This window comes from Falco cherrug, chromosome 1, assembly GCF_023634085.1.
Source record: "Falco cherrug isolate bFalChe1 chromosome 1, bFalChe1.pri, whole genome shotgun sequence".
NCBI lineage: Eukaryota > Metazoa > Chordata > Aves > Falconiformes > Falconidae > Falco > Falco cherrug.
The window spans coordinates 83,904,990-83,932,880 of NC_073697.1; the positions used below are offsets into that span (position 1 = coordinate 83,904,990).

Genomic DNA, 27,891 nt, shown 5'->3' on the forward strand with positions numbered 1-27,891 from the left:
AGAATATAAATCCTGCTACAAAAAGGTGTGGAGTCATCCAACACAGAGAAATGAAATCTCTTTCTAAGTATAAAAAACATGTATTGTCAGCTATGTGTATATCCCTTTGAAAGCAACATCAAAAATTACGGTATTTTCGTAAAGTAGATGCTTTTCCTTGGAATAGACTTTTTCTTAAAGTAGATATCTTCATTCAAAGTAATACTGCTTTAGTTACAAACAGACAAAAAATCTCACTGTACAGAATTGGTGAAAGAACATGACTCTAGATTTACTACTTTCTGGAAGAGAATGAAAAATGGAAAAGAAAACGTTGTTTTGAAGGCAGTCTTGTCTAAAGTATCTTGTAAAATGTAACTAAGTGAGCTGCTTTTATCATTCTGTGTAACAAAGCTGTTTCAATGATCTCTAGAACCTTAAATCCCAATCTTGATATTCTGTGGAATTCATGAGAATAGCAACTTCAGAGACAGCTCTGCACTTCTTTTCCCCTTTGAAGCAGAGCTTCTGGTCTATTCCTGCATCTGTACACTGTGACTTGTCCACTGAATTTTATCTCAAATAGCACCGAAGAAAGTATTTCAGTAATCCGTAAGTTCCTTGAGCCAGTTAGCAATGATGGTGACCACTCTGAGGAAAAGCTACACTTCTCCATCTTATATTACAGCTTGCAACGGTCTCCCAGTAACAGTGCCAACTTTCATTTTAGAGCAAAATGTATCGCTGACTGGAAGACTGGACATTTACTTTTCCCATTTATGTAAGTTATGTAACTGACCTACCGAATCCTGACAAATATTGCATCTGGAAGTCTTAATTTTTGAGATGTTTTTATCCAGTTCTTTTTTCTAAATAGTATTTGCAGAGGCTTAAGAATGTTGTAAGATGACAAGTGACCTGAACTAAGAGAATTAGTACAGCACTGTGCCCAGTTGACCAAGAAGGCCAACAGCACCCTGGCTTGTATGAAACGGTGTGGCCAGCAGGACTAGGGGAGTGATCATCTCCCAGTGGTGAGGCTGCACCTTGAATACCATGTTCAGTTTTGGGGCCCTCACTGCAAGAGGGACAGGGAGGTGCTGGAGCGTGTCCAGGGACGGGCAGCGAGGCTGGTGGGGGGTCTGGAGCACAAGTCTTGTCAGGGGCGGCTGAGGGAACCGGGGTGTTCAGCCTGGAGAAAAGGAGGCTCAGGGGGGGCTCATTGCTGCCTACAGCTGCCTGAGAGGGGGTTGTAGGCACGTGGGGGTCGGTCTCTCCTCCCAGGTAACAAGTGACAGGACAAGAGGAAACAGCCTCAAGTTGTGCCAGGGGAAGTTTAGATCAGATATTAGGAAAAAATTCTTCACTGAAAGAGTGGTCAAGCACTGGAACAGGCTGCCCAGAGAAGCAGTTGAGTCACCATCCCTGGAGGTAATTTAAAAAATTTAAAAGACTGTAGATGTGGCACTAAGGGAAGTGGTTTATTGGTGGGCTTGGCAGTCCTGGAGTGCCATTTGGCACTAGGTGATTTTAAAGGGTTTTCAGCCTAAATGGATTCTATGAATCTATATACCTCTCTGAAAAGAAAGGGAGGCTGTTTGCAGCATTGTTTTCTAGGGGTTTTTTAGTCTGTAGATTTTATTTTTCTTCAGAGTACTTAATTTTATAACTTCCTTATTTCAAGCAAATCTGAATGCCACAGAAATGTCTGTGAATGCAGAAGCCAGGTACAGTGCTTGACAGTTGTGGAGACCTTAACCAGTAGCATCTCATCAACTGGAGTAAAGGTATGTGTTTTGGATACATTACCTTTTCTCAGTTCAGTGTATCTTTTAATTCACATGCTGCTGGCAGTTACCTGTCCTCAGGATTTCAGGACTATGAGGACTGTGCCAGTCTTTTCTACATTGAGGAGCAGTTAGTGCTTTAGTGATTTCTTCTTGACCATCAGTTCTACCATAATGCTGGTAACAATCAGAAATGCAGATAAGATTACTGATTGCAAAGCAGGTAGTATTTTTAAAATTCATATCCAAATATGTGATCATCTTTTGAAAAGCAGATGACACCTGTGTATCTACAGTAACGAGTACAGCATGAGGCAGAGGGGTAACTTGCTCACCTGGGGAAGGAACTGAACAGGAAAATAAAAAAGTAGTATTTCTTCTTTTAATGAGCAAAAATGCATTTTTAAAGATAAGCCTTAGAAAAATAAATTTTTTATGGTAGGCGTGCAGTTTTGTAGGTTCTCTGTGTTACCTTATTAAGGAGGATCAAACTTGTTCAGAAATACATATTATTCATGTTGGTCTTGATACTATCCAGTGCAGAGGCATGATTTATTTATTTTTTTTCAACTACAGTTTCATAACTTTGGGTGGTAGAAATAATTGAACTTTTGTTACCTTTGTTTCTTTTAGTACAAGTCATCCTTAGTCAGGTCTGTGCCTCAGGCATTCCCCTAATTCAGGTGCATGTAGTCACATTACTGAACAGAGCTGACTCCTGGTCTCTACAGGATGTATGACAAGATCAGACTGAAATAATTTTAATATGCAGCTGCAGCTTCAAAGTTTGTGACCTGTTACACTGCTTGTAGTAACTTTGTTCTTATGGTAAGTGAAAAACGTGTTAAGTGGGCGGGAATTAGTTGTATTTTTGGAAGGCTTTATTTTTAAAGGGAAAAAGAAGTTACTGTTCATTACCTAAGTACCAGAGAATTGATTTGGAATTTCTGTGAAACTGAGACATATTGGCTGCAAACAGGAATTTGTTCTTGGAAGGATAACAACAGCCAGCCTGTTGCCCTTGTTTACACTGTAAAAGGTACATAGGAAAAGGGGGAATCGCATCCAGCAGGCACTCTGTGTAATTAAAACACGAAAAGTACTGCTGGTTTGGCCTTCTTTCTAAACAAATGTTAGGGCAAATATTCAAAACTAAGGAGAGCCAAGCCGAGGTTGCAAAAATCTTTGCTGTAAAAAAATCTCTGGGAATTAAGATGACTGAGTTTTGGCAATTCTGTTTTGCCCTTTCTGACCAAAAGAATTCAGACTTGTGTGCTTTTATCTAGGTCTGTATTAGGCCCTCAGCAACTTAAGTGATGCATGTTTCAGAGATGTTTAAAATCTATGTGAACTGCAGCCTGATTCTCAAAGGCTGATGGTTTCTGTACGCATTTGTGGTGGTGGTTGTGTGTTCGATACTAATGGTGTCAATATCTTGAAATAAGCCTTCTCCAGCTATCTCCTGCTATCTTAATACACACAATATACTCTGAAAACTGCATCAGGCAAAGAGTGAACATAAAATACCTAAATTAATTGGCACAATGTTTTGTTTGATATTATCCCTGAGGAAAGATGAAAAGAAAGCTGAGGAGTCATTAAGGAGGACACAAATTTTAGGAACTTAATGCATCCAGATAAGGGATTGGTAATGATAGTGAAAAATATTTGCAAAAACAGCTGAAGGAAGTTTGCTGCCAGTCTGTCTTGACATGCAAACCATCCATCAAGCTGAATGGATCTGTGCTTAGGAGAATAGATTTACCAAGGATCTTCTATTTGTTGCCGTTGCCTTGTAGCCATTTTGAAATTCATCTCAAGAATGCATGTCTTAAGAGCTAACTTGGTGTGAGGGTAGGTATGTGTATATATATTTATATACACATTTTAAAGTGTCTGTATGTAGAGAAAGAAAGAGATTCTGAAGAAAGGGTGGAAATAGAGCATCTGCAGGAAGAATAACATTTCCTCCTGCACTTCTTTTTTTGTCCTGTTTTAAGAGAGTCTTAAAGAGAGAGAGAGGTTTTTCTAAAGGCATTTGAAGAAATTTTGACACATACTCATTTTTGTAGTTGTATTTTTAAACCCACTACTTCCTTTCTTAAATACTTATTTGTAAATGTAAGTAAAGAGAGGAAAATCTGTTTTTCAGGCAAGTTGCCTTGACCAGGTCTTGAATGACACTTCCACACCCACTGTGCAATGCTCAGGGTGTTCTGGCACATAAAAGAGATCTAGATCGTTGTAAGGGAGTCTGCCTCTCCTGTTAAAAGCCACCAGGAATCCCCAGGCCATTGCTAAAATATTTGCATACCTTGTTCTTAAATAAAATTCCTTAGCTTCCCTACATGACTTGTTCCTGTGCTTAACTGTCACTGTTGGAGGGTGGAGAAAGTTCTGCGTATTGTCTTTTTTTTTTGTCTAAGATAGGCCTGTTCTTCAAGTTGTTGTCTACTTACTCTCCTCAGTGGACATGGAGAACCACTGAATACCAGCTATTTTCGCATGTTTTATGTTTGATTCACCTCTCTGTCTTCATTTCCACATTTCCTGACTAAATAAACAAGATTTTCTTTTTGTGTGTGTGACATAGCTTGTCACAATGGCTATGCTTTTAAAACCATCTGACAGTTTTCTGTTCTAAAACTTTCCAATTTGCTGTATTTTTCTGAAAGTGCAGTGGTAAAACTGGATTTGGTGTCCAACATCAAGGAATAAAGGAAAACAATGAGGTTTCATGTCTTATGGTAATATGTCCCAGAATTATATTTCTTTTCCTTTTGAAATAATGGTATTATTGTCCAAGTTTTAATCTCAGAGATTCTTGAGAGATGCTTCATGTGCTAGTGCTAATTTTCCATTTGTATTGCTGTCATGCTTTGAACATTTTTCCTGAGTTTCATCATGAGGTGACCTCTAATTGTGAAGATTATTGTAAATAAGCTGTTACTTGCAAACAAGTTGCAGCTTCTGCAAGTTCAGTGTCATCAGCCAATTTGAGGAACATGCTTTTTTTATTCCACTTGTTAAGGTTGAAATTAAGTGCTGAATTTAGTATACATAGACCTTTGAAAGACTTCTATGGTCTATATTCTTCCAGGTTGATAGGGAAAAAAAAAAACAATCATTGCTGCTACTCTGAATAGCTTTTTCAGACAGTTATGCAGCCATATAATAGAAATTTCAGCCAGACTCTGTTTCCCTGATTTACTAGGGAACGTAATGCGGCTCCTGAAGGCTTACTCAGAAGCTATAAACTGAAGTGGATCAAAGCTACTTTTTTGCCTAGCTGCATGCCCCTCAGCCTGACAGAAATGTGAAGTTTGATATGATTCAATTTTCATTTCCTTATTATCCCACATTGTTTTGAAATGGACTGTAATGTTGTTTTCTTATGTTTAGTATGGACGTTGATCTTACAAACCTGTAATTCTCTTGGTACTCCTTCCTCTTTTAAAAATGGGTGTGTTTGGCTAGGGGTTTTTGTTTTCAGAAATAACTGGTAATGCTTCAGAAAATGCATTCACTTGTTGCTTGAAATCCACTCCAGAGCACTTAGGCCATCCCCCTCTTTTCATGCACTGTTGTGACTTTCCTGGGTAAAGTGTACATTTTACTTTTACAGCCTATTGAGTGCTAAGCTTAAGCAGGCCTCTTTCTGCTAGGACTCTTTTTATCTTTCAAGCATGAAATTTGTAAGAATGTGAAATGAAAACTATTTCTTAATGTATCACTTGGAATTTTCAAGGCAGGATATATGTCTCCATTAAAAAAATATGGCATAGGGCTTCTTCAAGTGAAGCCAGATTTGAAATTTGCTGCCTTGTTGACTGGTTTTTGGTTGGGCTTGGGGTTTTCTGGTGTTTTTTGTTTTATTTATTTCTTTTTGGTTTGTGTGTCCTTACGTAAAAAGTGACAAAATTCAGTTCTGTGGTAGTGCTGAGCTGGGAGAGGTAAGAGGCTGGAAGGCAAAGGGAAAGACTGTGAGGAAAGAGACAGATGCCACCTTTCCACTAACCTTCCAACAGTCAGTCCAGACCTCCTGAGGGGTGTTACCTTCTGATCCCCTCTTCCCACCTTCTCCTGTCCATTTTCCTTCCATATTTTCCTTTACATTTATTGTTCCCAAATTTCTTGAGTTGAAGCAGCTCTTTCTTGAAGAGACCTTACTCCTTCCTCTTAGCAGTCTCTTGTCTCCCTGTAGATGGGATAGTTCTCTTGACTTCTTCCCCAGAACAGCGTGGAGGAGACTTTCCTTGTTACTTGTGACTAAGAAGATCCCCAGCCAAATGCACAGGGAATTATTCTGCTTGGTGACTGAGCTCTTCAGCTAATGACTGAACATTTCTAGGGTGAGGGATGTTGTTCTCTGGCTCTTTGTGACATTAGGCAAATGTCTGCTCTTCTTCTGCTGTGATTTAATGTGAAAATGCAGTTCTTTTTACAAGAACTTCACCATTTTCCCATTTTAAATTTACTCTCAGTAACAGAATATGAAATGTTTTAGGAATTTATACAGAAATGTTTCCAATTACTGTCTTTTCCATCTATTCACTTTAATTCCTTTTTGGCTTTTGACAGCATATGTGTATTGTTTCATTTTAACTAATGCTAAAAATTACCATTGAAAACACTTGCTGAAGAATGAAGTTTCTCTAACCATGTTATAAAATCATAGTACCAAATAATATCCAAGAAAACTTATCTCCATATGATTCTTGTATTACATTTTGGTGCTGGTAATTAAATTATTAAGTTGTGTATTGGAAAGAAGTTTACCCCTTACATGCTAGTCTGATTTTTTCCATATCTATCATCTGTGAGTTTGTCAGTTTATCTGATTAGATTCCATATTTCGCATAAATCATTCCCACGTAATGGGCTGAGCCCTGTTTAGTCAAGTTAAAAACCCACCAAAACTAATATTGAATCAGTATCAGTGTTTTAAATGATGATGTGTGACTTCAATGGAGAAGTGGGGTGTGCTGAAAGTTTCAAATCCTGATAGCAATGTTGATTTCTTCACAACTGTGCAAGAACAGCTGATCTCCAGCAGAAACCACTCTTGTTGGGAATTTCCAGCAACAGAGCCATCATAATGCTACTGAAAAGTGTTAAATATTAGCGCAGACTGAAAAAAAATATTCCTGTCCCATTCCAGAAAATGGGAGCCAGTCATCCTAAAAGTGCAATCATAACTTGTAGACTGGTATGAGGAATAGCTTTGCCCTGTGATTACAAACTACTACATGGTTGCTATTCCAATGTGAAACACTGCTGATGGAAACTACTTTACAGGGATGATCTTTCTTTTTGCCAGTGTAACCTAGATTCTGTGAATGGCTTTTCTTTCAGAAACAACATTAACATGTTGCCTTCCGGATATGTGTTCACAGAGATATGAAGAATAAACATGAAGTTATGCATTGTGTATTGCAAAGCTGTAATAAGGAATTAGTTAATAAGTAATATAGGAAATTAATAATTAACTACCTTGTCTTACATCTTTCTGATCTTTATCCATATGGTACTTCATAGAAACGTAGTTTATCTTCCATCCCCACTTACCTACTCATGCTTTCTCTTTCATGTTTCCTCGCACTTTGCTTTATTGACATTGCTCATCGGTTTCCTCTTTGAGTGTATGGTGTTTACAGCCACCGCTACACAATCCTGAGCTCTGTTTTAACTAATGCATGAATAAAGCATAGTTTCAATTTTGTCCTTAAACTAACAATTCAATCAGTGATGTGAGTTAGCAGGAACAGCATAGTAAGAAAGATGCCAGACCTCTATAATTTCAAAGACATAATCTTGCTTTCTTCACTAATAGCAGTGATTCCAGATAAATTCCTAAATACCAATGGTTTCAGGAAAGGTTATGAATTTTCTTGTACTGTTTTGCAGGGGATTTCCCAAGAAAACAGGCAGAACTGCTAGGATAGCATCAGATGAAGAGATTCAAGGGTCAAAAGATGCTGTAATTCAGGATCTGGAAAGAAAACTTCGCTTCAAGGAAGACCTTTTGAACAATGGGCAACCGGTATAAAAACATAAAATACCCTGGGGAAGGGGAGTGGGCATCACTGGTAGTTTCTCAGATATGCTGCATATAAAATAATCGTTGTAGATTATTTTTATATTTTATGTATTTATCATTTTTAATGTATTTCCAAAGCTGCATTTCCATAAGGAATGCTACATTTTGGCCTATCATTGCTTCTCCTGTTTGACAACTTTACTTGGATTTAACAAAACAATGCAGGTCTCAAAGGTGATGAATTTGCATAAGCAGCTTGTGCAGTCTGTACTTCAAGGGCTTTTTCAGCCTCAGAGGGCATTTGCTTTTGACTGTTCTTCACTGCGTGTCTGGCCAGTAAGCATATGCATAGCTCTTGATCAGTCCAGGCTCATTCTAGCTTTTGTCCAGCTGTTGGACAATGAGAGGTAGCAAAGAGTAGGTGGTAAGTGGACATGAGTGAGAAACAAGGCAATTCATCATGAGAAGCAACCCATTAGGAATCTGACATCATTAGATCCTGCAGTTGTGGGACTTTTTTTGATGAATAGAATAAAGAATAGCCTATAGTACTAACTTACAGACTTCATCAGGAGTTAACAACCTACTTGAGGAGTCAAGAAATGAAGTGGGCATATCAAACAGCTGAAATGCACAGCCACAAAGTTCTCCATTAATATTTGTTTATTTTAAGATACGCATAAAAGATAAAATACCAAATTCTTCCTCTTCAGAGCTGATGAGAAGCAAGCTTCCTAAGACTAGATTATAGTTATTAAGGCATTGATTTAAATGTCTTTGAAGCAGGAATCTCTTTTAAGGGGAAAGTAATTTTAAAAATATAGACTGTCACCCCTGTTTTGTCAATGAAATCTTTTCAAAAGCATCAGAATGCCTTGGGATACCTTTGTGTGACTGAAAGGTAGTGGGCTTTAGGTTTCTCAGGACCATGCTCAAAAGTATGCTAAGTTTGCTGCTGTGTCTGAGATGTCGGACTGTGGTGGTGTAGTAAAACAGCCTATTGAGTCAGACTATCTAGTCCACAGCTGCTGGATTCTGGTTCTTAATAAGGTCAATGGAGTGAAGTAGGGAAAATGTTGAGTGACTAGTGCTTCTGTACTTACCCTTCTCCACTGACTGCATAGGGTTTTGCGGTTTTCTGTAGCAGTTAAGCAGAATTACTTTCAAAGTGTGTAAGTTCCTGTTTTTTTCAAAGGAGGTGGGCTGAGCATGACTGTTAGTGCCTATTTTGGAAAGTGAGAGATGCTTGGCCTGGACAAATGAATGGAATGTTCTGAGAAAGCCTACATGGCCCAAGGCAAGGCAGGGGGTGGGGGGACACCAAACCACACAACCCCAAAAAAAAACCAACCACCAAAAAACTGTGATCAGATGATGTGGGAGCTTGAACCAGGTAAACACTGGTTTTGCACTCCCCTTGAGGCTTTTGCCTTGCAGATTCCTGTCTTGGGCGATTGTTTGTGTAATCATGGCTGTGGGCACCTTGGAGTGATCACAGAAGAAATTAAAGTGAAGAAAAGTTCATGACTTTCTTAGACATTTGTATCCAAGGCAACATAAGTACCTGGTTTTCATGAGTTTCAGCCTGCTAGGTTTAGCTACAATATGGCATGTTTTAAAAATTAATTTAACTGAGCTTTTTTTTTAAATGGAAGCATTAAGTAGATGTAACGTTTTAACATTTCTATTCTTCTTTCATTTTTCTGTTTAAATGAGGCATTTCACTGTGTTATGAGTTTGCCTTTCATTCACTGGCATTTTTTTTTAGTGTTGATTTGTTAAGAAAGTGTCTAGAGTGCCTGAAATGTGTTATGGAATGTAGAAGGAAACTTAATAACTAAATAATCGAAGTGTACACTTAAGGTTTTATTTTAACTTGCTTTACCTTCTGAGTGTAAATTTTATAAGTTGTATCCTTAATTTCTGAAAGAGTAAGAAGAAATAGAAATAAAAACCTTAAATATTCTTCTATAAACCTGTCATATTCTTGGCAAAATAATCAAGTAGAGTAGCATCTCCTTGGCATTTTTGGCAGAGTTTTCTGCCATGTGGTTCTAACGTAAAAATCAAGCAGGATGACTAGGAGTAAGGTTTGGGAGATTTGACATGCAGTTTTTTTGATGGCCACGCCGATTTAAGCAGTTCCTATTGTTCATTCCTGCCCAAGTTCCTGGCAAGAGGATGGAAACCAATGGCAGTCAGGGCAAGGATTGCTTAAGTCAGAAGAGCCACTTGTAATGCAAAGAAAAATGCATTACAAACTGCAGTAGAAAATTTCTGTTAGAAACTTATTTCTGCTCTCTTCTATTAACATTACTTAAGCATTTTTTACTGTCTAACTAACAGTCTTGCAGTTTTTAATGAGAAATAACAACTTTTTTTTCTTCTTTTCCCTCCCCCTCATCCCCTTTTTATTTTTTGTTCAGAGACTAACGTATGAGGAAAAAATGGCTCGTCGATTGCTGGGAGCAGACAGTGCTGCAACTGTCTTCAATATGCAGGAACCAGAAGAAGAGCCTGCTATACAGGTGCCACTTAACTCTACAATTTCATAGGGAAATTAAGAATTCCTTTTTTTTTACAGGCTGTGATTGTCTTAAAAGAAATCCTATGTAAGTCAATAAATATACGCAAGATAGGACGGTTTTGATTACAGAAGTCATATGTTATATATCAGTGAAGTAAACTCGAAGATCACATGCCTATTGCTTAGTTTTTCCATAAGGTTGAGAGTTTTCAACTTTTTGCTTTAAACTCTTCCGTTTATCCTATTCTGTCCTGACCTTTAACTCTCTCAAGGCAAAAATACATCTGCTATCTTGAAACCATCTTCTCTCCATTTGTGTAATCTGCACTTTTTGGATGCATACCAGAAACACAACAGAAAGTCTGCTTGAAAGGCCAGGTACATGGTTCTCCATTGTTCAGATGCCAGAGTTGCTATTCGGAAATGTGTAGCATTCATTTGCTTATGTTACCACACAAGTGTGTTCTCCTGATAAAGACTTCGAGAAACTGTCATGGATGCCTCTTGGTCTTCTTTCTGCCTCTTGATCTTTTTTTCTACCCTTGCAGGAAGCTCACTCTGTTGGCGCTTCTGTAGCGAGTCCTATGGATATTCAAAAGGTTAATGTTTTCAGCTTTTTCTGTCTTGCTTTTTTGACCATTGATTATTTTTTTTCTCTGTCATCTTTGCCCTTTTCCTTCTACTGCTTCTACTTAACAGCAAGAGGTCACCTAGCATTAATAACTGGGGAGATTTGGGCTGCACTCCCTTCAGGGTGCTAAAGTTGTTCTATAAGCCTTATTGTCTGAGTGCAGGCAGCTTAACCACAGTAATGGCATGCTTGCAGTATCCTTCTGCTGTGATGTTAATATACATTGATACTAAGTGTCTTGCATCCATATCAGCTGCTCTTTATATATTCCATGTGTTCTTCGTGGTTTATTTCCATGGTAAACTTTCAGGGAACAAATTAAAAAAAAAAAAATCTGCAGTTTACAAAGGTGTTTCTCTCTTCTGGTTTTTTTTTACCATTATTGAGGGTTATGATTAGTTCTGTAACCAGTCAGTAGAAAAGATTACATGTCATTCCCAGACTAAAGGCAATGACAGGGGGTGGGTATGTGAAAGGAAGCTTTGTATGAGACGTGTTCTATCTAAATAAAATAAGGGTCAGAGACAGTGGCCAAAGGTCATTTGAAAAAGAGCCTGAATTTCTGCTGATTGACGTGAGCATTGGCTAATAAAGATTTTTTTAAAAAACTTTTTTTGTCCCTGCTTCTGGCATTGTCTTTATCAGCACTAAGATTCAAAGTAGGACTTCTGTACTGCAAAGTATATAGCGTGAACAGTTCAAGAAGGTAAACAGTATGTTTCCTAGTGTCTGAATAGCAAATCTAACAAGTTGTAGTGTTTTACACTGAATGAAACTTTCCACTCTACTTTCTGTATCTTGAATACTGTTATGATACCTTTTGTTTTTAAGGAAGAAGTGATACTTTTGGCCAGACAAAGGGGCCTGTGGCAACAGGAGTAAAGGGAGACAACTACTGTCAACTGCCAGTGTTGCCATTTTCTCTCCCTCTTTTTTTTTTTTTTTTTTTTCTTCTCGTTCATTTTTACAGGCAACTGCAAACAAAATAATATTAGCCTTCTGGTGCAGCCTCTGGTACAGTACAGTTCTGTGCAAATAGCAGATGTGAACCATATGGTCTTCTGGCCATCTAGAAACAAAACCCACCCTAAATCTGCCTGTACCCTCAAGGAAATATTAGTGTGTTTCTTTTGTCTTTATGAACTGCTTCAGAATACTTTTGTTCTTATAGGCTTTTTTTAAAAAATGGAAAGAAAGCAACCAATAACTTTCCTTCCCCTTATAAATTAGACCTTAAGATAACATGAAATACAATTTTTGCCTCATACCAGCTGCCTTCATTTTTTCATGGGGAAGTTATTGGAAGCACAGATTATAGTGTTTTTCTTCAACGAGGATCAGTTTCCTTTTATATGTAAAACCTTAATGGATTGTAAAAGATCAGTAGAAAAAAAATTAGGAATCTGTATTGCTGAGCAATGTGTTGAAGCTGGACACTAATATGTACCTTTCTTGTTTGACAGGAGTATAAAGTCTCCAGCTTTGAGCAAAGATTGATCAGTGAAATTGAATACAGGCTGGAGAGATCTCCTGTGGAAGAATCAGATGACGAGGTGCAACATGGAGATGAACCCATTGATAACAGTATGTCACCATATTTTGAGATAAAGCTGAAGCATTACAAAATCTTTGAGGGAATGCCAGTCACATTTACATGCAAAGTGGCAGGAAATCCAAAGCCAAAGGTAAGAAAAGAGGGTAAACCTTCCTAGAAAAGCTCTGAAGAGTTCTGTGTTGGTACCTTATAGTCAGCCCCTGTACCCTATGGGCTGTATTTTACAGGAACAGCAGACATTCTCTCTTGACAAGAAAGACTCCTAGCTGGTATAAACTATCTCTTTTGACAAATCTCTTTTGACATCACTGGATTATTTAGATTTATACTAGACAAAATTCCTCCTATGAGGTTTCAGCTCCTAGTTATTCCCTCCCTCGACTTATCTCAGTTATTTTACCTAAAAGTAGTACTTCTGTCGTTTTCAGAGTTACTTGCAGGGTGCATCCATACCACAGAACACAGTGCAATGCTAGGAAACCCCATGTGAGCTGGCACAATAGTCCCAAAAGCCACCTTATCAGGTTAACATGGGCAATTAGCTCAGGCACAGCAACATGCTAATGCAAAAATACATTGCCTTTGGTTCAGGAGCCAGCATGGTATCTCTGCATTCTTCAGCATTGCAGGGTTTATATCTACACACCCTAAAAAGACTAAATCTTATTGAAAGTTAGACGAAGGCATAATAAAATACCATAAGCTCCCATATATCCCAACAGCAAGATGAGACATGATGGTAAGGTTTTAATGATGAGCTTCTGAGGGGAGGGTTGGGCTTGGGAAGCATTTCCTTTTAGCAAATGTAAAAGTACTGGTTGCATGATGTCAGTAGTCTTGGAAGAATGCCTTCTTTTGTTAGGTTGTGTTTAACCATTTCAAAAATTGCTTGGCAATCAATTGACTCATTATGCAACAGGCAAACAGCAGTAGCTTCTCCACCTTCCCTGCCAAAGCCCTTGTCTTCCCTGTGAGGTCCTAGCAGCTCTTACAGTGACCTCCTGTGGACAGGGGCTCTTTTCTTCTTAGGCAAGATCAAAGATGCCTTATCTCTTAGATAAGATCTTCACAGCAGCAGCCACATCCAAATGTCTCATCTAGTGTAAGTTTGACAGGTATTTAGGATTTTGAACAGACAAATGCAAATGACTTTACTTTTCAAGTGATATGGGTGTATGATACTGCGCAAACTGTAAAAAGAAAGATTGACTTTGTCAGGTAACAGAGAAAGAACAACAGAGAATTAGGGCTACATCTACATTAACAAGTAGTGCAGACCAGAAGAAGCAAATCTGTAGAATAACATAGCCATCCCTGCGTGCATTTCAGGAGGTTTTACTTCAGGCTAGCTCTAATCTTGCCTCACAGACTGAAGCAGATGCAGCACATTAGATGTGTTCTTGCAGCACATTTTTGTGGCTTGGCTTCATCTGAAAGGAATCCAATTCTGTGCTCCAAGACCACAACACGATGTGAACCACTGCAAAGTAAGGGGCTGATCAGTGTACTCCTCTCAAAAAAAGCATTCCTGCTTCAAACTGAAGACGCACACTGAGATTAGCCCAGTCTCACTGAAACCAAACGTTGGACATCCACCATTACTTTTGAGATGACTGTACCGAAGAGTCTGTTGTGCTGAATAAGGGTGGAAGACAAATGGGTTCGTTGGTGTTAGAGGTGCAGTGTGCAGGAGAGGTACTCTTTTTGCCTGAGGCTTATGACTGATTTGCTAGATGACCTATTGTGAGTCAGACTTAATCAAGTTTCCCTAATTTTCACAGTTTTCAATTAAGTTGTAGTTTCACAGTCATCTTAATCTGATTTAAGACAGATGAAAGAGGATGTCTCCTTTCCCTCACTTGCTTTGTTTTGGTGCTAGGGACTGCACAGCCAGGAAATCAGTGTTGTTAGTCATTCCCCTAAAGCACGGCATTATAAAGGAGTATCTGATGTGAATGCACTCTGATTCAGATACAATTTTCTGGTTTTCTACAGTGTCAAAGCATGCACATTAAGATGTGATTTGCTCTTGCACCTGGGACTATGACCCTTTATTCCATCCACTCGCAGATGCTTTGTGTGATTTGTTAGTTGCTTGGGATGGAACCAATTTCAGTCCTGTTGGATGGCTACTTGTTAGCTGGGCTTTGCAAATGTCAAAGGTTGCATCTTCCCTTCATCTGCTGAAGCATGCCAAGATAGCAATTTTGAAATGCTCAATGGCTTAGGGCTGCCCTTCTGCTGTCATTTGTTGAGGCTGGAAGTGTTGCCCCTGAATAAATTCTTTACTTTGGCAAATGAAAAGCTGGAAACAATTTACTATCTTAAAGCTCCTCCCTTCTAAGTATTCTGTCAGCTCTGCCAAGGAATGGCTTTGGGAAGGACTATAGTGTTTCTAAAATCTGGCATTCATTTCAAGGGATTTTTCTAAGCTGGGTTATTGGCTTGATTGTTTTTTCTCCTGAACATGCCATATAAATTGAATACTGATGTGCAAATTCTGTCTCCATAAATATGACTTCTAAATCTGAGTCTACTTTTGTTGTAACCTTCAGTGTAATGTAAAACTATTTTCTTATTAAAATGAGAACCTGTAGTGATACAGGAGGGATTGTGGAATACTTCTTTATAAGGGATATTTCTCTTCAGAATTAAGACAACAACATGCAGAAGGTTGAGACACAAACATTGCATAAAGCTTGTACTGCTCACTCTTCATGTGGCTGAACGTAATTCTTAGTGATTAAAAATGCCTGCACTGCCCAAGATCAAAACCTCTTTTGTGCTGCGTATTCCAATGGATCACAAGTCAGCAATCCAGATGCAGTGTTTGGTGCTTACATAGTTTGTTGATACATTTATTAAAAGGTATTAGAAAGAAAATATTTCCCTGCAAATGCCGTTGTGTCCAGTAGTAGTAGTGTTTTACTTAATAACTCTGCGTCAGATAAAGGTAATACTAAGAATTTACTGCTCATAATTAAAACCCAGATACCAATGCTTTTAAACTTAGTGGAAATAAGTATTGGACAATATAGGCATGATGTTTGAGTAGCTGATTTTCTTGATATTTGCATGTATTTCCATGCAATAATTCCTGGCATGTCTCCTGATATTTCTGGTAAGTGCATCGTTATTAAATAATTACTACTTAACACAGTCCATTTCCAAGCAACATTATAACACATGTAAAGCATGCAAGTTAAAACTTCTTTTTTGCAGCTGTGTTGTTACTAGCACCCATCAGCATGTGTATATAAGTGATCAAGTATCTTTTGCATCTCCAGTAAGTGCTCTGTCAGCAGACGAGAAGACATGACTGAATCTTCTGTTAGCACCGCAGAGTCTCTGCAAGGCTGCTGACAGACAAAATGGGAAACAAGTATAACCAGCTATAGAGGAAATGAAATCATTTCTAGTTACACATAGTGCTTGTTAATATAAAAACCATACATGGTAATTAATTTTTAAGGGACATTTCCACTTATTCCCTCCAAAACATTCTCCATTGTCTTTTTGTGAAATTTAGAAGTACATCTTTAACTTTCCCCCCTGTGAGTGAGTGAATTTAGAGCTTTGAAATCTTGGCACATATGAAAAACCTGGCATGTTAAACTCTATCAGGAATTGAGCTTTGCTTTGTCACTTCATTTTTACTGGGAAGCCAGCACCCTGTAAGACCTAAATTCCCACTTAAAGAATTAGATGGAGGAAAATGTGTGTGTGTGTTCCTCATGGTAAATAGTCCCAGCAGTCATGTGACCAGGACAAATACAGTTGTACTTTGTACAAATTGACCTCATAAAAACTGTGTCGGTATCTACACAAGTGACTTAAGAAATACTGACCACCACTGGTGTTACGGCATAATACACACTTCAGAAATTACAAGTAACGTTCTATTTTAAATAACACTTTGGGGAGCTGACTACACCCTTCCTAGTATAAAATTTTTCACATATTCCTGTGTGTGTTTTCATGAACACACTGTGTTTTTCATCTGATGCAGCAGATTTCATTTTGGGATTTTTTATTATTTTTAAAATATAGTAAAACCCCCACAAAGCTAGGTCAAAATACTTGGTTTTTTTTTTTTTTTTGCCTCCAGTTTGAGGCATTCAAACACATACATATTTTTTTGTGTAATTCATGGATTACTATAAGATATTATTCTGCATACATCATTTTTTTGGCTCACTGAAAGTAGACCTTGGGTCAGCCAGAGAATAAAATTATGTATCAAAAGTAATGGAAAAGACCTCTTTGATAAATAATGTAACTGTTCTGTACAACGTGGAACTATACTGGTGTTGGCGTACAATTATTAAAGGCTATCTATATGCTGACTTGCTTTGAAGTATTTGCTATTACTGTGTAAGAAGGCTGTCCATTTCTGCAGATGTCTGTCACATCGGGGTGACACTGTTGGTTTCAATCATGTAATTATACTGCGCTGGCCCATTTGCATACTGAACTGCTCACTGCCAGCGCGTGTGGCTGAACTCCCTTCTGGCTTTTTGGTCCAGGCCAGTCAACATAATGGATATGAGACAAAACTCACTGTTTCAGCAGTGAGATCATTACTCCTGTTTTATTCATCACTGACTTAATTATCCCTATAATTACCTTGATTTATGTATTTATTTTCTGAAAAGAGAACAATAGTATTCTTAAGTTCTTTCTGCAACTTCTTCAGATTTAAGTGAAATAAAAATGTAAAACTAGTAACCTTCTCTGAAACAGAACTTTTCTTTATAATGATATTGTTGTTCAGTTCTTGAAATGTTCAGCTGCTGTTCTGCCCTTTGGATGGGTACAGCCCTTACACACCTGTAAATTTCTTCAGTAAACGTTCATGCTGCTGTCTTTCTCTTTGAAGGATTGCTAATCTGTAACTTGTCTTTTAGTGAAAGTGGTTCGTGGGAGTGTGGTTCTGCACTTTTACTAGTTGATCAAACTGTTTTCTTTTAATGCTTAACCAGAGAGGTCTTCAGCAGTTAGGAGTCGTTAACACTATTAATTGAGTAATGATGACAATGAGCACCCACCTCTTATCAGCAGTGCCTTGTTTTTGCTTGCAGATTTATTGGTTTAAAGATGGGAAGCAAATTTCTAAACGAAGTGATCACTACCGAATTCAAAGAGAACCTGATGGAACTTGCTCACTGCATACTGCAGCCTCCACCCTGGATGATGATGGGAATTACACTATTATGGCTGCTAACCCACAGGTAAATGAAGGTTTGGCTCCAGAGCAAACATGCTTCTGGACATAAATCTTCAGAAAACTATCTCATCTTACATATGCACGATTTAATTAAATGATGAAGTCACCATAAAGTATGTAAGTTAGATTTCTGTTTTCATCTTGCATCAGTAGGGTGGGACCTTTCTACCTCCAAGAGATTAGCAATCCAACAGCAGGTTTTTTCCTATGGTTTGAGGTTTCAGAGGGGAGGGGTGGTGTTTTTTAATCACTCTTCCACATTTGTTTCGGCTGATAGCATCTCGGTATCCTAACTGAACATGGATAGCATGCATACTATAAAGGGAGAAAAAATCCAGTTTACCAACAGAAGTAACTCAATCCCGTGACTTAATTTTTCTTCTGTTGACACTACTCACTGACTGAGAGCAACTTTTTGGAATGAGCGGGAGTATAACACACCTCAACATGTTTTTGTTAGGCACCGACTGCAATTTTTTAAGGCAAAAAATTTTAGCGCTTATTATGTAGCAGGGAGGTCTCCTGTGTTGATCTCTTAAACAATGTTTTTCTGAAACACCAAGTGTTACTGGTTTTGTAATATTACTTGTTCTTTGCAGACCCAATACAAAAGCTGAGGTATACAATAGAAACCCACTATGTGCTGAACATAGCTGAACTTAAGAGTTCACTCATCCTATTGAAGTAACTTTTTCAATCCACTTTTCCTACAGCACAGCAAATTGAGGGGAAAAATTTGCACGTGAGAAACCAAGGCAGTAACATGACTTTTGGATGTAATGAATTACTTTCCTCTGTAGCACCAAGTAGCTTGCCAAGACCAGGCCTGCAAGTAGAATCACACTGTAAAATAACAAACTGTATCACTGGGACAGAGTTTAATCTACACAGGAGTGTTGTGCTCTGTTATGAATGTTGCTAGGTTACTTAGCATGACACTGCCATTTTTGCCTGGCTTTTTAACTGTCAGTCCTGCTCATATTGCAGCATACTTGTAAACGTATGGGATTGTACACACAGACAACACCCAAGTAACAGTTTTAGGCTAGATTCTACAAACTGCAGTGCTTAAGTCTAGGTAGTTTAAATATTATTTCTACATATACGGTTAGCATAAAGAAAGAAATAATAATGAAATAGCATAAGGCCAAGGGAATTCTTCAAGCTGGGAGCTTTTACACATAGATGACCAAAGTGTTATAGCACTTGGTACCATTTAAATTGTGGAAATTCACAGCAGGTTTAAAAATGATACACACATGCATGCTCAAGGCAAGAAGTGAATCCTCTTCCTCTTCCTGTAAATGCTCTTTTAGTGCATATGCAGTTTCCCTACGGAGTGTTACTGCGTGATCCAGAGTCTTAAGAGAACTTGGTGGATAAACTGGCTTTGTGTTTAGGCACTGTGCTCTGTCCCTGAATGTTTAGGGCCTACTTTGTAGCATTTGTTATTCTGGGTAATGCTCACTCAATGACACAACAGTGACCTAGGTTATCGCTTCTGGTTATTGACGATGCTGGTTTGTTAGTGGCTTTTTAGGTGGACTAGAATGAGCTGGTTTTGTATTGTTGTAGTTTGCGGATGGAAAAAGCAATTTTGTTCGATGATAAAATTCTGTGTCTGTGCTTTTCCCCCTGATCTGGGAGAAGAACCAGAAGCATCCTCCTCTGCCCACATACCCCCCACACACCCTGAACAAAACATCTGTTTCACCAAGCCCATTCTATTCTTTTCTTTACAGTGTAATTCCCAAGCAAGCATACTTATCTCTTACTATTTGCTTGCTTTTACTATGTGTTTAACAGTACAGTGGAGGGAAAGAAGGGCTATGAGTTAATGTACTAACTTTTCACACTCAAAGATCTGGATTCCAATTCTTTTAAGTCATCCTGAGTAGAAATAATTTTGGCATAGCCTTCTCAATTCTAAGGGAAAGTTGTCTACATCTCAAAGCTATCACGAACTTAGGCAAATTTGGAACCTTGCCTTAAGAAAAGTGAAATACGTAAATACAAGGGAGCCTACATCAGGATTCTGATGGACAGGTAGATATTTTCTAGGCTCTTGCTGTGTTTTGGTCATTGCTATTGGAACCACCAAACCACAAAGCAAAAAAGGCATATTCTTAGCTGATAGAAATTGGTTTTATTTAAGTGGATTCAGTTCATTACAGTTCTACTAGTTTACGCCATCCCATGATCTGACCTAATGTGACAGGATTTATGTTTGTAAAATGACTTGTTGACACACCTTGGAAATTATCCGTGGTAGTTAACGTGGCCCGGCACCATTGCCTGCGATGTAAAGTGCAGCAATCTGGAATTAAGGTTCCAACACACCACTGGGGATTGCAGTAAAATTTGCCATATAACTTAATCCAGAGCAAACTGACCTTGGGCCTAGAGAAACACAAAACTTTGCCTGTTTTAGGTCTTTAGTTACAGGTGGCGTCCCTTAACTGATCTCTTTCCATGATCTGTATGGGCTCCAGCTGAGTCCTTATTTTCACCTTCTTTCTTTTTATCCTGTTCTCTCCACTTCTTTGCAGTATGGACCCACAGTCCCCGGTCTGGATTTCCCTTGTTTCCTAGGCCATCTTCTCATGAATTACTTCCCACTTGCCACTTCCTTCCGATTCATCCCGTGACTTTTCCAAATCTTTGGTTTCCTGCTTGTAGTTACTCATCCAAATTCCTTACTGTACTTTGTGTTTCCATTTGTGATGCCTTCATGATTGAGATATGCAGAAATTATCCCAAAATGTGTGAATCCATCACCTGCCAGAAACACATTAACTTACAGTGGTGCCTAAAATAGAAATGTATTTGCAACAGATGTCTTTAATGGTCTTGTAAGTGGAAAAAAAAATAAAATAAAAGATTGTGCTTAAGAAGTTGCTGCAGTTCATTCACAATGGTTTGTTTTAGTGCAGGTGTTTTCCTTGTGGACTAAACGGGTCATGGGAGTAAAGGCAGGACACAGAGGCTTCATTTCTAACAGTCCAGCCAGCAGTAGTGCAAAGGTCATTGCCATTTGAAGGCTGCTTGTGACCCCAGGGCAATTGTTTTTCAGTGGGCTTTGGCCAGTTGTTAATGAACAGCTATTTGCAGCCCCTGAATCACTGTGACGAAAATATCTGTCACTTTTATGCTGACAGACTTGAGGGTGGAGCTCACAGCTTAGAACAGACACTGCAAAACTGAGGTGGATGGTGCCTTACTGCTACCAGGTCAGGGGGAAGAGAGACAGATGATGTATGTCATCTATACATTTACCAAAGAGCTATTTAAAACTATCATTTTTCAAAAGTTACTAAAATTATTACATTGTTAAATAAAAGTGTATGAAGTTTTACTACAGTATTATTTTTATACCTAGCTTTTATATTTGTATCTATCTATTGTGTATATTTGTTAATACCACCAGATGCTTTTACCCCTCACATGGTGAATTCTGCAGACCCCTGGATGTCAGCAATTCTGGCTTTAGGCCATCCCATCCCAGATTTGTTACCAGGAGTGCTTGTGGTGGACAGTCTGTCTTCTAAAAAACAAATTAAAACAAAAAAGGGGACCAGATACAAGAGAGCTCATGTTTTATTTATCATTCACTGAAAATAACCTAAGATGACTGAACTACCTCCAACATCCACCAGTGCAGTTGTGTGCTTCGGTGGGATTCCTACCCCCAAACCAATCTCGTTCTTCAGAGAGGACACTCTAAGTACTTGTACAGTTCTTTTGGGTTTTACATTCATAAAGTTTTTTTGAGCTGTGGCCCCACCAGATCAAGTGGATTAATCCACTTTGGAGGCAACAGCTCTGTCATTAACTACCAACAGTTCACAAGCACCATTTTCAAGATCCTGAACTAATTGTCTTGTCTTTCTGCCCACTTGCCATAGACAGAGGAACTGCCCACTCACATCAGTAACTTAGTATACTCTTTTAGGGACTTAATTGCCAGTGGTACTAATTATCTTTCTTAAAAGAAAAACTTGCAGATGGAACATTCTAACCATGACTGTGTTATAGTGACAATGATTCCAGTCTGGTTTTTTAGACTGGAAGCTGGTAAAATAGTTTAATATCAAACGGTATCTTGACAAATGTTTTTCAAAGACTGTGAAAGAAGAGGTTGCATTGCAGACTCCGTAACAGGTGGGCAAAAAAGAACAGGTCAGGTTGAGCATTTCTTAATATTACTATTTTAAGTCTGTTAATTTTCTTCCTCTCCGTCATCATAACAGGGCAGAGTAAGTTGCACAGGCAGGCTGATGGTTCAAGCTGTAAATCAAAGAGGCCGCAGTCCTTGGTCACCTTCTGGTCAGCCTCATATAAGAAGGTACTTGATGCTTTTTTTTTTTTTTTTTTTTTTTCCTAACAATATGTTTTGTGGAATTATTATGGTAAGATAAAGAATGTCAAGAAGGTAAGTTAAAAGTATGAAATTCAGGAAGAAATGTGACCTCTGCTGTCTAAAAGTCTCTGCAAATCTTGCACACTTGGAAGTACAAGCAACTTCTGAAATTACATGACTTTTAAGTATCTTTAATTTTGCCTGTCTCCTCTTTCTTTATTTGCAATGTTCAGTAATTACTCCTTATTTCAAATTTCACTATCTGCTGTTAGGAAGGACCTTGACACCTGATTAGGATTCTACCCAGAACCTGTACTTTCTGCAGGTATTAATAAGAATTCATGTAAAGAAACATCAGAAATAACTGCATGCCAAAGGAGTTTCAGATTTACATTAGAAATCTTTTAGTGTTTCAGTGATTTTGGTTCAGGTTCTTATAAGGAATTATGAGTCAGAAATAAAGTATTAAAGTTATCTTTGGTGGGTTTACAGTTATTCACATAGGAAGCTTTGGGTTATGTTTTTGAACCATACAAGGGAATTTTCCCTTCAAATACTTTTTTTTTTCCTCCTTCATTACCCAAAGCATTTATGAGACTGTTTAGCACAGCTTAGACATCTCTAGGCAATACAAGAAAAATTAATTTTGGTTACCCAAACAGAACTGCTTTCAGAGGAGCGTGAGGGCTCCGGTTCCGGATTCTGCAGTGATGAGGCACATGTTCTGCGTAATGGTCACAGTGGTCATAGAATCTCAATATTGCCCACCTGTAATATATAAAATAGATGTAATTACATAGTCAAAGTGCAAGAAAAAAATTATTCCTGGAACAATCAGTAGTGGTACTAGCATGCGCTGTAGAACTGCTGCATGCAAAACAGGCTCTCTTTCCCCCCTCTAATAACTAGAAAGTTTTAGGAAGTGAGGTTGGTTGGTTGTTTAAAAGACCTTGTCAGTCTTATTCCTGGGTGAGACAAAGGGAGCTTCCTGCAAATACTGAAAGCATTTCCCAACATCTCTCCAAGGCAGCCTACCACCTCCCCCTCTAATGCTTTGCGTTTAGGCCTGTTAAGCCCAAAGCTCAGAACTCTTACGGAGGGGAATATCCTGACATCACTGCATTGTGAAAACAGCTCAGAAAAAGCTAGGTCCCTGTGCCACAGCCTGTCCAGCAATCAAGGCACTTGGCACCTGCAAATAATGGGTAAAAATGAAAAGTCTCTGTCAACCTCTGAAGGGAAAAGCTACCATGAAAAGTCAGGTTTCAAAACTGAGTTAGTTAGTGCACCCAGGGTGAGAAAGGGGAAACATCTTTAAAAACAGGGACAGGAAACTAGGTGTGGGGAAGAGCAGTGAGCAGCTCACACTTCTCCATCTTTCTGAAGGACAAAACGTGTGTGTCTCGGTGATGGGCAGAACCCTTGGGTTATAACAGAGGAGGCTCCTTTTTTAATCTTTCCAAATGCAATCAAAGTCTGTGGCAGCTTACAGATGATATTTTATTTTCTAATTGAGACAAGCACTCAGGCAACTACTATTACTTCAGTTGAGTGTCCAGCAGTGCAACAAATTATAAATAAGAGAATTCCACATAGCAGTTTAATTAAAATTAGGGCAGTTATTGGAGAGTCTAATTCCCCGCAAAATAACCAGATGTGAAGGGCTCATCCTGATACCTTCACTTACAGAAAGAAGGTCTGTTTCTGCTAAGCATTCAGCACAGAACTATTTCTTTTTAGTGACATTTCTCGCTATGCCCATCACCCAGTTCTCCCTGAGACTGAAGAAACGTGAGCGTGTGAAACCTTCCTATGACAGACTCCCACTGTTGGCTTTTCTAATGTAACAATATTGTGCTCCCTCGTGCACCATGATACTTACCACATGTATTGCCATATACTTTCCATAAGTAATACTCCTGTGGCATTACAATGTTATTTCTATAAGCTTTTCTGCTTGAGAGCAACAAAAACTTTTTTGGTGTTTTGGTGTGTGGTGTGTTTTGGTTTGGTTTTTTTTTTAACAAGTCTATTAGCTTAATGAAGTTGATTACTTGTTACACCGTTGAAACACTTTTTCCTGAAGTATTTTTAATCTCTTACAGAATATGTACTGGCAGAACTCTGTTTTTTGTCATCTTCACTATGTCGCAGATAATTTAAAACGCTCTTTGTAGATACTTAGTTTTCAATGTATTTTTCTGAAATTTGCTTAGCTTGCAAACATTACCTTCTTAGCATTACGTGGCAGGGCGAACTTTTGAATTGTCTGATGGGTAAAAAGCTTGGGCTCAATCCCTTAGATGACATAGCGTTCGACACTGTAGTACATAAGCTCTCTTGTGATGCACTGAAGCCAGAGCCCCAAATAAATAATCTTAAAATGCATGAGATTTAAGGAAACTTTAAAAAAGAAATATTCCTGTTGCTGCTGCTCCCAATTACACTATTAATTTGAACTTAATCTCTTTTATCCCAAATTAGCGATCGTTATCATATGGTCTTGCCCAGCTTCTTGCTTGCTGAAATTTCCAGTGCCTTGCACCACACCAACCCATGGAGTCTCCCCTGGACACATTTAGTATGTGATGTCAGTATTGCTGAAACTTATCTTTGCAATTTGATGCCCACATCACAACTCTAAAGAACCCACGACTAATCCATGGGTATTCCAATCTATTGCAGTTTGTCGTTTGTAGACATCTGACGTACTTGGCTCTACTAATTTCATTGTTTCTTTAAAACCAGAAAACATTTTAGAATTAAAATCACCCTAGTTTCACCTCTCAAGGTAAAGCCTTAAAGTAGTCTGCAATTTTAGATGTTAATTTACAAAGAGGTAAAAAGAAATGCTTATTTCTGACTCAAACAGCATGCTGACTTAGGTTTCCTTTCAAATGTGTAATTTGAAAACTTTAGTTTTCACCATTGCGGAACACACTATCAGAAGAAAAGATCTTTGGTCACAAACTCTTAACCTTTTTGTTTTCTATTTAATTTGGTGTACACTCCCCACCCCAACTGCCCGCCCCAGTTTTGAGCAGTACTACCTTTTTATGCAGCTGCAGCAGTGAGATGGTGACTTTCAGAAGGACTTTCACACTTCTGTGGTGCTAGTTAACCTGTGTGGCTCAGCCTTGCAAGACATTAGGAAGCACTAGTTACTTGTACTTTATTGGCATCTTATCAACAGTATCTAAATAGGATGTATTATAGATACTACGAAGGCAGATTTTGCTTGGGTTGCCAGCAATGTGTAGCACTAACTTGACTAGCTACCATCATTTCTAGCTGGTCTTGCAGAACTAATTACCAAAAGATATAAGTACAGTTTTTCTTTATTACTATCTTCCATCCCATCCACGTGCATATGAGGCACGTGCATCTGCAAAATTGGTTAGGAACGCACCAGCTAGAGCTTAGTGTTGCCTATGAGCTGTAACACAGAAGCTACTGAAGGAGCTTCAGGCATGCTCAAGTGGCAAAATATATTAGGTGCTTAAGACTTGGATTTAGGCACCTGAAGAGCTACATAAGCTTTCAGTGTGTGCAAAGATGTTGGTCTGTGTTCCCCGTGTCAGTATCCATTCCTACATTAGTAAGTGGCATGGGCTAGATTCCCTTTCCCACACACATTCACCTTTAGTTATAGCTGTGGGAAGGCTGTGATGATCATTAGAAGTCAGAGTTTATCTGTTTATGACAGATAATACTGTAGCAAAAGTGATGACTGGTCAGAATTCACACAGAGCAATAATGGAGAGAAGGACAACAAAGGACAAATAAACCAAATTCAAGTAACTCTTAATTAAAATTAACCTCAGTGGAACGGAGTGTGCAGTTAGTGTTTACCTCCCATACAGTAGTACAGCATCTTGTTTTCCAAATGTAATGGGGGGGGGATGGTATTCAAAATTTTTTTGTTATGAATTATTTGAACCTAAAGAAATACCCCATGGCAGTAGAAAATGCAGTATAACCACATATACTGCAGCATGTAGACTGCAGACACCGGCCAAAACAGAAACCCTGGAAAAAGTTATCAGAAAAGGGAATTCAGAAAAGAGAATTTCACTGTAAAAGTTATCTTGGATGATATTTGAATAGCTCCTCTTCACTGCAACAGGATGTTACTGTAGGGAACAGTTGGCTCCAGAAGGGAATCTGCTGGAGCTGCTCAAGCAAGGACAAAACCTGATCTAAAATTTTGTTTCAGTTACAAGTTTCTTTGATTACTAAATCACATGCATGAAATAATGATACTTTCAAATGGAAAAAATACAGTTAAACGAGGAACCACTTTGAAAAAGATTCGGTAGATTAAATTAACAGGCAAGAATAGCTAATGCTGAAAATGGATTAAGTGATACTGTAGAAGCTTAATGTGACAGGAACTATTTTTCCTTCTTTTATTAAACTTCTTAGTGTACCTTTGTGAAGAACAATTTAATGACTGAAGTTTTCTTCCTATTGCTCACAAATTAAATTCTCATTGTTTTGACACCATGATTTGGTGGCTTTGAAAATGTTCAAAATATCTCAAAAAAAACCTGTTAAATGAAGAATAAATACCCACAGAATGTTCTGTATGGTCTTCAGTAGTGCAAACAAGAGAAGATGAAAAGTAAGTCTGATGTGAAAAGTCTCAACTGAGCAGAGTTAGTTTTTAGTGGCTGTTATTTTCTCAAAGGTAAACATAATTAACAAACCTGCACTTTTTGGTGTAATCAGCAACAGTGAAAGGATTAAACACTAAATTAAATACGGACCACTAAAATCGAGGAACATGAAACTAGTAGATGCTAAAGCCTACTGAGTTATTTTAGTGATTTAAAGACTAACTCTAAACAAAAATACTATCAGGTATAAATGAATTATTATTACAAGCAATTATTCTGTAGCAAGATTATTTTCTAGATCATATTTTTGCCACAACATGTGAATTAAATGAGAAGTAATTAATATGTACAGCATCATAATTAACTTGGTCTGGAGCCAAATGCTACAAGTGTATGTGTGTAAATATGGAGCAATTATGTTATAGGTCAAAGAAGTGGCTTAAATTTCAAAGCAGTCTTATACGTGATTTTGGTTCTTGTGATTTAGCGGAGAGAAAAAATAATTTACCTTTATTTCATGTTACTTTAAGACCACGATCTCGATCAAGGGACAGTGGTGATGAAAATGAACCAATTCAGGAACGATTCTTCCGGCCTCATTTTCTGCAGGCTCCTGGAGACCTGACTGTTCAAGAAGGAAAACTCTGCAGAATGGACTGCAAGGCAAGTACCATGCAAAGATAAGGGCAGCAGCAACCTATCGATTGATAGGTTTTGAGCTGCCTCAAAAACCAAATTAGTTTCTTTTTAAAGTTATTTTACCTATTGTCAGTTTCAGCGACTGTCAGTAGGGTAATTAATCTTACTACTTATGAGTAAGTGGACAGTTAAAGGTTGCCTCCCCTCCAATGACAGAGCTTCAGGCAAATCTTCCAGCTCACAGTAAACTGATTTTTAGAAGTCAGCTGTGCTGGGGAGTGGAAGGAAGCAGCAGCACTTTTAGATTAAGACAGTGTGCTTCTCCATTTTAAGTCCTTTTACTACTGGAGTTTCGAGTCCCCATTAAAGTTTGAAACAATATAATCTTGATTTATGACTTTGCCTAATAGAACAAATTAAGGTTTGGATGATTTCTGTTTGCTTTATGCTGACATATTTGGGAGAAGCTATTTGTTTTCAAGCAGCACCCACAGCAAATGGCACAGCTTTCAAAAGTACAAGATTGT

General features: G+C 38.3%; 1 protein-coding gene and 1 long non-coding RNA gene across 7 annotated transcripts in view; one reads left to right on the forward strand and one right to left on the reverse strand.

The window, feature by feature from the left end:
- LOC102046790 (palladin) overlaps positions 1-27,891 on the forward strand; it is a 193,559-nt gene that overhangs the window by 159,853 nt on the left and 5,815 nt on the right. For all 6 annotated transcript variants that reach the window (XM_027815184.2, XM_055706444.1, XM_027815185.2 and 3 more), the window contains 6 exons: positions 7,674-7,809; positions 10,233-10,334; positions 12,428-12,649; positions 17,601-17,750; positions 21,997-22,091; positions 27,256-27,388. In XM_027815184.2, coding sequence (XP_027670985.1) covers positions 7,674-7,809; positions 10,233-10,334; positions 12,428-12,649; positions 17,601-17,750; positions 21,997-22,091; positions 27,256-27,388 — 838 coding nt within the window. The remainder of the gene's footprint in view (positions 1-7,673; positions 7,810-10,232; positions 10,335-12,427; positions 12,650-17,600; positions 17,751-21,996; positions 22,092-27,255; positions 27,389-27,891) is intronic.
- On the reverse strand, positions 17,768-27,360 carry LOC114017792 (uncharacterized). Its single transcript, XR_003563045.2, has 4 exons — positions 27,234-27,360; positions 22,761-22,874; positions 21,184-21,290; positions 17,768-20,524 (listed from the first exon to the last, which is right to left on the reverse strand). It is a non-coding gene; the product is annotated as an uncharacterized LOC114017792 (long non-coding RNA).